Source organism: Molothrus aeneus, chromosome 2, assembly GCF_037042795.1.
Source record: "Molothrus aeneus isolate 106 chromosome 2, BPBGC_Maene_1.0, whole genome shotgun sequence".
In the NCBI taxonomy this organism is placed as follows: Eukaryota; Metazoa; Chordata; class Aves; order Passeriformes; family Icteridae; genus Molothrus; species Molothrus aeneus.
In genome coordinates this window covers 52,290,226-52,300,806 of record NC_089647.1, presented here as the reverse complement: position 1 = coordinate 52,300,806, position 10,581 = coordinate 52,290,226, and the positions used below count along the sequence as shown (strand labels likewise).

The 10,581-nt window shown below is 40.5% G+C and overlaps 1 protein-coding gene across 3 annotated transcripts; it reads right to left on the bottom strand.

The window, feature by feature from the left end:
* Positions 1 to 422: 422 nt before the first annotated feature.
* CKAP2 (cytoskeleton associated protein 2) lies at positions 423 to 10,574 on the bottom strand. Of its 3 annotated transcripts, XM_066571176.1 has the most exons (9): positions 10,510 to 10,574; positions 8,884 to 8,971; positions 8,019 to 8,094; positions 5,500 to 6,320; positions 4,345 to 4,510; positions 3,695 to 3,862; positions 3,122 to 3,194; positions 2,029 to 2,413; positions 423 to 1,174 (listed from the first exon to the last, which is right to left on the bottom strand). In XM_066571176.1, exons 1-9 carry the CDS (start codon positions 10,568 to 10,570, stop codon positions 937 to 939), a joined length of 2,076 nt encoding a protein of 691 aa, XP_066427273.1. In that variant the 5' UTR covers positions 10,571 to 10,574; the 3' UTR covers positions 423 to 936. The 3 variants fall into 3 exon arrangements, with proteins under 3 accessions (XP_066427273.1, XP_066427274.1, XP_066427275.1); XM_066571177.1 differs by lacking the exons at positions 8,884 to 8,971; positions 10,510 to 10,574 and adding an exon at positions 8,531 to 8,565; XM_066571178.1 differs by lacking the exons at positions 8,884 to 8,971; positions 10,510 to 10,574 and adding an exon at positions 8,531 to 8,564 and having other exon boundaries at positions 8,019 to 8,097.
* Positions 10,575 to 10,581: the final 7 nt, after the last annotated feature.

The window sequence follows — 10,581 nt, the reverse complement described above, 5'->3', positions numbered from 1 at the left end:
CCCCCAGCATTTCTGCAGGCCCAGCACTCCACTCTTCACGTCCAGACATCACTCCAATTTCTCAACTCTATATTGGCTCGTTGTTTTGGGGGTCTTTTCAGTAAGTTTGGAGTAGTAGCTTCTCATGGCATGCTGGTCCTGAGGTTATTTTGCATGCTCCCCCTCCCGAGTCTTGTCTTTTCTCCTCACTGTCTGGGGATGTCCCCTCCCTTCACTGTCTTGGAGAAGAGCCATTACCTTAGCCCTAGCCAGGGCCTTTACTGATACAGAAAAGAACTATTAACGACAACGACTTGCAATTATTATAACAAACAGGTAGTGCTTTAGCAGGAACAATGCTCTGACTAGTTTTTGTAACCTTTTTCTCACAAAAAAATTGGCCGATTTTTTGTTTATAACAATAATGAACAAATCTCAGTAACTGAAGAGATTAAACTCTGTTTTATTGAAGCAGCCCTAAAACTAGATACAACAGTTTAAATTCAGCGCACACCTTATTAGCTGGCTTCAGTTTTCGAAGCTAAATCTTGTCAGAGTAGACATTGTATTACTGGAACACTTACATTACTTTGTTTTCTTAAACTAAAAGATTGCACGTTTCTAAGGTATTCATAGGAATTACAACAAGTAAACAGTAGGTATTAGCAATATACTACCATGAGCTAATAACATGAAGCATTATACCTACCTAGTCCTTAATTGAAAATTTAATGAAACATAGTCAACATAAAGACAACAGTGCTTAGTCTAGTACTTAACCCAGGACAGATTTGTTAAAATTTTGAAAAGGCAGAAACTTAAAAGTTTATTTAGTGACACAGGCAGTCCATAAAAATTTTAGACAGCTCCTTTCCTCAAAGCTGCATAAAACAAGTACCCTTCAACTCTCCCTAAAAAGTATCAAATCTTTAACCCCCTGCAGCAATAGCACTACTTTTACTCTTCTATTTCAGCACTTGTTTCTTGGAGGGCATTGCTCTGTTTGTGAATAAACACAGCAGCTTTTGATTCCAAGTCTCCCAGCTGCTCAAGTGAAGAGACACACGGATCTTGATCTTTAACAGCATCAGGCAGCTTGCACATCTTCTCCCGAATGCGTTGAGAATATCGCAAAGGAGTTATGATTTTCAGATCTTTAGAACTGCAGTCATTTGCCTCAGGATGCATCTTCACACTTAGGAAAAGAACACAGCAAACCAAAAATATAAACATAGTCATGCCATCATACAAGTTACCTCTGCAGCAACCAGCAGAAACAGCAAGTCATGATTCGTCTTCAACTCTTTCCCATTCCCATAGCTAAAGGAAACAGGTCCCTTTTCATTCATTCAGTTAAAACCAGAAGAGAAACTCTTTTCTTAGGCAAATATTTTAACCCAGAAAATCTCCTGAAAAGAGTTTCCAAAGGATTCTTTCCTATTTCATCAGGGGAAACTGTTCTTCCTGCTGCAAGGGACAGTGGACAGCTGCCAGGACTCCAACTCCATCAGATGTTAAAGCTGAGCACAACTTCCTTAAGTCTACTGTCTTAGAAAAAAAATTATGGCAAAAAAAAAAAAAAAAAGCATCAGTTGGTTTGTATTGAGGTTACTACCCAGGTTTTGGCCTCAAGATACAATTAAAATTATCTTTACAGGCCAGTTACATCTTGTTCACTAATTCTGTGTTATGACATATAGCCTTATCTGCATTTGAAAAGGGGAGGAATGGAGACATCTTTCTCTTTACCCAGCTCAGTATAGAACTGCTACTGCCATGTTGGCAGTGGAAGGGAATCCTAAATCTGGAATTTACATCTGTCACAAAAGTCTGGTTACTCTGTAGTGAACCATTGAAAAAAGCAAAACAGTTTGGGTAAATAGAGAAGCTTACTTTAAAATACTTCCTTCTGAAGGAAGAGGAAGCAATCCTAAAAATGTGGTTCTTGAGAGCTTTTAACTAAGTATTTATAAATGCACTGCCTGTTTTAACAGGACACAGTTACTGCAGACACTACAGACTTTCCATGGTTACCTGAAGTAATCTTACCTTTCCAAATACGGTGTGGTAGGAGGGTTGCATCTCCTCGAATAAGATGTGTCATTCTCTTTCTCAGGAGAATTAATTGCTTGGGCTGTATTTTTTATGCCATCCTCCTTCTGTTCTCTTTCACATTTTCCTTTCTTTTTTGCCCGTTCTTTAGCCTTGTGCCTTTTATTCTTTTTTGGCAAGATCTCTCTTGGTTTTAAGTCTAAATCATCTTCTTTTTTAATAACATCACTGCTTGTCTCTGCCTTCTTATTATCACTCTCTTCTTTTTGGTCATCATCTGGGCAGAGATCTTGGAGGGTTTCCTGAACTGGTTCTACAGATGGATTTGGTTCCTTGCTGACTTCCACTACCTCGCTTAAATGAGCTTCTATCATGGTTCCCCCTAAAAATGCAACATTGAAGAGAGTACACCTGCAATTAGTTACAACTAAAGAGAATGTTTTTAGAGAGATAACTTTTATTCTCATGTAGAACTCTAAGATTTCAGGTAAGTGTGCATTGAAGTCTGAGCCACAACAATTTAAGTTGCTGATAATTTTAGCCACCTTTACAAATCTGCAACCTGAAAGCTCAGGCTAAGTACACATCCTGAGAAGTCATCCTCTTCAAGTGCAGCAGGTCTCAACAAGTATTTCAGCCAGTTTCTGAGTTCAGATACTTGTCATGTTATGTTATATTGAAAGGAAATATTTATGGCTACTTTGCTTCCAAAATTAGAATATTTACAACCTTTAATTGACACTATGCCATAAACACAACCAGGCTTCTGGTAGTGAAGGAGTTTGAGTCAGAGGCACTGATTTTTAGCTCACAAGAGTATTTTTATTTACTCTTTGATTATCAAGCTGAAATAGCTAGATGACACAAGCTTTTATAAATTTTAATTAACAAGTCTGAATACAAGAGCACCTCCAATTATTTTAACATGCTCACTGTTGAAAAGGATTTGTTTAGCCAAGATTCAATTGAGTATAAAATGATCATGGAAAATTTTCCATGAATTAAAATTTTATATCAGTACAAATAGTTTAAACACCTTTTGTTGGCTATCAAATCAGACATATAACTAGAACAGAGTACTCACACTTACCATTGTCAGAGTTAAAAAGACCTTCAGTATTTTTGATTGTATCTACTAGTGTGCGTCGCAATTCCTCTCTGGGCTGAAAGAAAGTTGCACTGTTTTAGAAAAATAATTCCAAAATGAATTATCATTCTCAGCTTATTTGATTGGTATAATAGTTACAGGGAAAGTGAAGCAGGCCACATGATTTTCATATTACAAATCCTTTCTTTAATGCTGTTCAGTGTTAAGTCAGAACACAAGTGAATCCTGTATTTTCAGTATAAGATGTATTTGATGCCCTGAAATCTTGCTGATAGTAAAGCACAGAAATTGAGTCCCTCAGTAGGTATAAAATTAAGTTCTATTTTGGGTTTCTAGTGGTACTAAGGTAATTTGATGACCCTAAACCTTTCTTCTTCAAATTAGTACCTACAGCGGCTACAGAGCAAACCATTATTTTTATGGTCAGGTAGGTCATGAGGCTCTCCTCCTACTATAAAGGTATTTAATAAAATCAGAAGCAGTTGTATTTTACAGGCCATACTTTCATGTCTTTCTTTTAATTGTTAATCTCAATTTTTAAGAAAAGTTGCTTACCATTGCTCCTGCCAAAATGGCCTCCTCATAGACAGCAATAAGCTTTCCAAGTTGGCCCATCTGTTCAAGATGCATACAGCAGATCCAATATTTTGCAAGTTTTTTAACCCCAGGAATGCTGCGTATCAGATCCTCCAACATGGCACGTGCTTCATCACTGTGATGTCCCTAAAGTCAACACAAAAGTAGAGACTTCAATGTATTTGACACATTGAGGTGCTGTAGTTTTGCTGCTTTTGAACTAGAATGCAAAGGGTTTTTCCTTTGGCAGAATTGTTATTCACCTATTCTTCAAAATTAGAACTATTTATATGGTATTGTAAGTAGAAGAGGTAATAAGATGTTCAAGCATCTTCAGAACTACATGAAACAGACTTTTTCAGAAGTACAGACAAGTTTCTGCAAATGCAAACTTGTTTTAGGTTAATTCCTCCTATCTACTCTGCCTATACTTACTCAGTAGCTCAGTGAGTTAGTGGAGGTTAATTTCTTCAGCTGTTGGCAAAAGCTATGATATTGCTTAACTTGGGGAACACTTAGTCTCCTAATTGTTGTATTGTATCTGACTCACGTGGGTCTAACATGCCCAGAGGATTTTCGTGTTGTCAGGGCCTATATGATCAGAACTCATTAGGTAGGGGTCCAGGTACCTGTTCTGTTAAATGCAGGCATTCACTCAGAGTCTTGTTGACCTTTTCTGTATCAACAGCAGAGAATTCTTGTTCTTCACTTTTGGACTGGGGTGCCAGAAGTGCATGTATAGGAGGTCGTCTCATCACTTTTCCTCTAGATGCCCTCCATTCATCCAGGCGAGCTCTGCATTTAGGAATATTATTAGCTGAAGTGACAGATATTTTATCATTTTTTTACATTGACTGACACTAAATAGGGTAAGTCATGCCAAGATATACTTTCCAGGTAGTCTGAATCTTCTTTTAATCCCAAGAGGAATAAAGCTGCCTTTTAGATCTGCACGGAAATTTCAGAACTACACGTATCTACCAGGTTAAAGCACGTTATTGCTTCCTTTCCAGCTGCAACAAGAGACTTAGGTTATGGACCCTTGTTTTCAAAAGAAGGTGAAAAAAGGTTCTAAATTATTCATGTGTTACCCTCCCCATCCCATCGTACTTCAAAACAGAAAACTAGAAACTAATATCATAAGACAAAGTGTGGAGAAAAGCCCAAAACAACCCTATTACACAATTTATAGAATCTGAAACTGATGTGAAGTGTAATTCAGTTTTAATGTTTCATTTCAACCCCACCCCCTAGACCATAAAATTTTAGTATATGTAACTTACTACAAGGACGTCTATATGAGGAATATTAAATAACTTTTAGACTGTGAATCATATTCCCACCTGTTGCCTATGCTGCATTCACCAAACTGAAAAATGTCATTGACAAGTTCTCTCCTTGAGTCTGTAAAGATGCTTCTGCCTCTATACATCCTGCCTCAGTCATTTTCTTTTTTTAATCTGTGACATGCATGTGAAATAAATTTACAGGATCATCTGTCATCCTTAAGGCTGTCACGACACTTAGACTAAAAAACCAGCTCCAGCAACATATATTTTTTAACTGTGCGGGAAAAGTTGTAAGCCTGGAAAGGTCCTGCAATCAAATCCTGATTTCTCAGTTTAAGCCTTAAATTTTAGTCTGCTGTCCTTGAGCATCAAGTTCAAACACTTATTTCTCTGTTTTTCAGAGTCGATACAGCAACAAATAGATCAAACTAGATATTCTTGGGGAAAAAGGCATTAATAACTTGCAAGAGTAAGCCACAACAGTAATTTAGTTACCTTCTCTCTTCTACTGACTCTTTTGGCAGAATAGATTTTCTCTTTTCATCCATTTTAGAATTGTGTCCTGATTTTTTACCAGGAGGAACAAAAGTTGATCTGGCTAGAGCTTCTGGTCGTGCATCTTCGCAAAAATCTGCACATTTCTTCACACCTCGCACTTTGCGATCAGGATTGCTAGAAGGGGCCTTCAGTGGCTGTGGTCGCCTTCCACCAACCACTTTTGGGACTGTTACTTTCTTTGGTGCCACAGCAAATGTCAGCTGTTTCTTCAGACCCGACTGTGAGTTAGTAGCAGCTTTATCAGATGGTTTGCTCTGAAATGGCAGGACACCATTTGATTTTACAGATTTAGTGTTGTTTGCGACTTTGACGGTCTTCGGAACTGCATTACAGCTTTTCATGGACAAAGAATTTGCTGCTTGTTTGGTGGTAGAAGTAAAAGGCTTCTTGTCTGGCAAAGAACTCTTTTCCCCCTCATCTTTTGCTGCTTTCCAGAAAGAATTTATCTTGGATTGGATAACTTTGCCACGATATCTGCCAAGAGCTGGTTTCTTTGGTACGCCGATACTTGCATTTTGTTTTTCTGCTGTCAAATGCCTCTCTTTAATTCTTTTGATTTCCAAGATGGCTTTGCTAAGTGATACATGCTGAGATTTTATATCAATTACTTTATTCTGTGGAGCTTGATTTTCAAGATTACAGTTTGTCCCTGCTATGTAACTTGTCAGTGGGACTGTAGAAGAGTTTAAAGTAACACTTGTTTCTGAGTTTACACTTGATTGGTCCCATGACTCTTTATCAGCATTCTCTTTATTTTCCTAAAATCAAAAGCAAATTCATGGAAATGTTAGAGGTATGTTCATGCTGCATATTACTTGTTTCCAAAGAGGCTTCCAATGATTCACAGGACTAAAGTGCTTAACCATAAATGCCAGTTTAAAGGTGCCTACAGAAGTAACATCTAAATATTAAGTAGATTATTTGCCAACTATTACTGCAGAATTCACATCAAAAATCACATAAAAATTGCTTAAATTCTGCCTTGGAAGTAAGAAAAAAAACCTCTTAAAGCAACTGCTGGCTTTAAACTGCCCCAATTACCTCCTTAGAAGAGTTATAAAGCAGAAATTTGCTTTAGGCTGTATATAATCAAGAGCAGTATCTCTGTTTGCATACCTCATCACTTAAAGGCAGCACCATTCCTCCACTTAGTGTGAATAGCCTACTAGCAGAAGGTAGTGAGTAAAGTAGTAATTAGGACACTAGGAGATGTCAACAGAAGAGAACTTTTCTTACTATGGAGATGTAGGATGCTGCAACTTGAGAATGGTTACATCGGTTTTACACAGCTTTATTGAAACTACCAGCTGTATGTTCTCAGCACAACCCCTTAGGAAAAGTGGAATCTAGTCTTTTCTTCCAAAAAAGTTGCTCTACAGCAACTAATTCAGCATTGTCCAAGCAGCAGCTTTTGAAAGAGTGAAATATCCAAAGGCAAGAAAAAAACCATGTGAATGACACACAAGTCTGCATGAGCAGACTTTAAGAAAGATGCTCCTGACCTGAAAGAAAACTCAGTTCCTGGTCTGTCATTGAGGCTTAGTAGTTAGATTTGACAGACTAGAGTTTGAGTGTGAGGACTGTTATTTCAGGAAATTATGTAGCTTGACTCAACTTTAAATGATACAAGACATTTATACAGAAAGATATATGTACCTTCAGGAAATTTCTAAAAATACACTTGTTCTCACTTCTGCAATTTTTCTCCTCAACATTCAATTTTGAAGTTTTAAGTTTTTTACTTTTCTCCTCAAATAACTCCACATCTCAGATCTTCTGAAACCCAAACTTTAAACTGCCTAACATGAACACAGCTCTTATGTCTATTTTCTCCTCACCTTTCCCTGAGAATAGATCTGGAGAATCTCTATTTTGCCATTTCTAAGTAACACAACCATTTGCATCTTAATTCCAGGAAAGTGACATGAAATGATGTGCAGAACATGTTCCCTTAAACTCTGATTAGGTATTGGCATCTACTTCTGATTACCTTAGTTTTGCCAGCACACCACTGAAAAAACATACACACTCAACAGTTTGTTTTGTTAATGGTTTGGCTTTCTTTCAAGTGACAATAAACTTCTTTACTGTGACAGAAGACCTTACTCAGATTTTAAATGACTTCCCCAAAGACTCAAAATGTATCAAAACCCCCTCTGAGATTCTTAAGAAATATTGTTAAAATGTAAGCATTATTTCAGCAATAATGGCATCCTCTTTAACTCTCTCTCCCATTGGGCACAAACTGAACATCAATATAATCCATTTCCTACTGTAATATGGCAGCTTTCCAGAAAGCATATAATAAGCAGTGACGAAATAAAGTTCTAACAAACCACACCTCTGCACCTGCAAACTTCTCATGCTCTGGAAGTCATACAACATAGACTTAAGTGGAATGTTGTAGCCATAGAAACAGAGTGCCATCAGTATTTAAGTATCAGTCAAAAACTTACCATTTCTGGCTTAGGAGATGTTGAGAGCTGTAACTTCTCTTGAAGTTTACTGGTAGTTGCTCTCCTAGTTCTGCTACTGCTTAAAACAAACAAACAAACAAACAAAACCCCTTAAATCATGCAACAAAGGGATGTATTTTTAGAGAATGTTCACATGTTTCAGTTGGTAGCCTGCAGAATATACTCATACTGAAGCAATTCTGATTATCTTCCACTATTCCTCCAGCAAAAACAAGTGGTTAAGCAACCACTGATCAGGACCCAGGCTGGAAAACATCCTTCTTACATCATAAAGAACTAACAGATTGGAATTCACTGCAAGTGTAATTTCTCATGTTTAAGAATGAGTACCAGATTGTCTGGTCTGATGCATCTGCTACAGAAGGTCAAGTTTCTAAACGCTGCAGTTGAGAGAAAAGGGGGAGTAGCACAAGAAGCTGAAGTTCAGCTACGGCAATCATGAGAGCCCAGGCCATCTGACACAAGTCTGAACAAGGACAAGTAGCTCCTACCACACTGACAGGTTCCAAAACCTTCAGTCAGGCACCAGAGCTGGCAGCAGACTACCCAGAAAGTTACAAAACCACCTAGAGCAGTATTGTCTCCTAGCAACTATGAAAAAATGTATTGACAACTCAGAAGAAAAACATCTCAGTTTAAAGTTACAAATCCAAATTCTTCCTCATGTGCTTTGTAATGTGTTATATAAGAGATATGACATAACTACATGTGACTGAAGATTAACATTCTAGTTAGCAAGGGGTATCTTTGCATCAGAGGACCTACAGAAGCGAGCTGAGATGAAAATGAAGGAACGTTAGTGAATATGAACATAAGAGAATATAAGCCATAGCAGAAACACTACCTGATCGATGTCTGGTTTTCTTGAATGGTCACACCAGAAAAAGTCTTCTTTCTTGACAGATACTCCTCGACTTTCTGTCGTCTTTGTTCTAACAAATTTTAAGACAGACAGACTTGTTACATTTTCAGCTAAAATATTAAGCTAAACTTTCTTAGTCAAGAAGGAAATTAAGTTAGAAAAGCATCAACATATTACAAAATATAGACACTACAGATTAAGAAAGCCTTAGTTTTCACATCTCAATGGCTTACACATTCTCACATTTCCTGAGAAAGGGAGTATTCAAGGGATGGTTGAATCAACCAGCTGCACAAAATTGGCTGGTTTGCTGTATTAAGCTAAAAGAAACACAATTTTGTAACATGAAGTCAGACTTGCTATCTTCTGTATGCCTGCCCAGTATTTCACATAGTTGGTTCAGCAAGCGCACTTTTCATTTGTGGGAATAGCATGAAAAGCATCACACACGTGAACCCAACTGAGCAGCTGTAAAATCGTTTGCTTCTCTTCCACTGTCACTTGGACATCTGTGCAAATGTTAGACTACTGGGAGTGTTAATACCAGCATGAAGTGATCCTGAAAAGGCCGTAAGAACAGCTGTCACAATCCCTCCAGGGATGGCGACTCCACCATCTCCCGGGACAGTTCATTCCCATGCCTCATCACTCCTTCTGTCAAGAAATTCCTCCTAATGTCCAACCTAAATCTCCCCTGGCACAGCTTGAGACTGTCCTCTTGTCCTGGGTCACGGGGGAGAAGAGGCCGGTCCCCAGCTGGCTCCACCCCGCTTTCAGGCAGTTGCAGAGAGGGATACGGTTTCCTCTGAGCCTCCTTTTCTCCAAGCTAAACACCCCCAGCTCCCTCAGCCGCTCCTCACAGGGCTGGTGCTCCAGACCCTTCCCCACCTCCCTGCCCTTCTGTGGGCAAAGCTCCAGAAGGCAGTGTCCATCCCCTGCTTCGGAAGGAGATAGCACAGCTCGTACAGCAGCGCTGCCCCTGCCAGCAAGCTCGGCGTGCATGCCAGAGCTTCCCAGCACCTTCTGCTTCAAACACGGCTCTCACCGCCCTCGCACGAACAGCAAAGCCCCACCAAGGCGACTCCCCTGCTTCAACTTGCAGCAGCCGAACCGGTCAGAAAGTAAATAAGCACAAGAGCGCCAGGGCTAGGTCGGCGCCGCGCTTGCTGCTTTCAAGAGGATGCGCTTAAAGCCAGGGCGTCCCGTTTGTCATGAGGGAAGGTTTCCAGCCCAGGAGCTTACCTGGGGCAGGGGATAGGATAGGATGGGATAGGGTCCGTACCGGCCCCAGCCCTGCCAAAGGAGGGTGAAGTCTCATACGCCCACCCGCAAGCTGTAGGACCACAACAGCGAGCGCTGCCACCAAGACCTGCCCGGTCTCCGACGTCGCCTGGAGCGCCTGCCCTGCCCTCCCACTGTCCGGGGGGACCGACCGGCTCCTCTCTCGCACCGTCTCTCCCGCACCCGCCACAGCCACGCGCGAGCCTACAACGGCGGCCGGTAACGCTCAGCCCCGCGCGGGCAAGCGAGCGAGCGGCCCGCGGCGGGGAGCAGCTGTGCCCCGCGGTGCCCCGGTGTCCCTGTCCCCGCCAGGTGTCCCGGCCTTACCGCGGAATGCAGGCTCGGACCTGCGGCTGGCCGGGAGCTGCGGAGCCGCGCGCGCCGCCATAGCCACCGCCG

What these genes read in the sequence shown, in the direction of transcription:
- CKAP2 (XM_066571176.1), bottom strand. Translation starts at nt 10,570, where the DNA reads ATGGCGGCGCGCGCGGCTCCGCAGCTCCCGGCCAGCCGCAGGTCCGAG. An exon ending in CATCTCCTAAGCCAGAAATG is followed by an intron (nt 6,321 to 8,018) that starts GTAAGTTTTTGA and finishes TTTTGATTTTAG; the next exon opens with GAAAATAAAGAGAATGCTGA. An exon ending in ACCACACCGTATTTGGAAAG is followed by an intron (nt 1,175 to 2,028) that starts GTAAGATTACTT and finishes TCTTTTCCTAAG; the next exon opens with TGTGAAGATGCATCCTGAGG.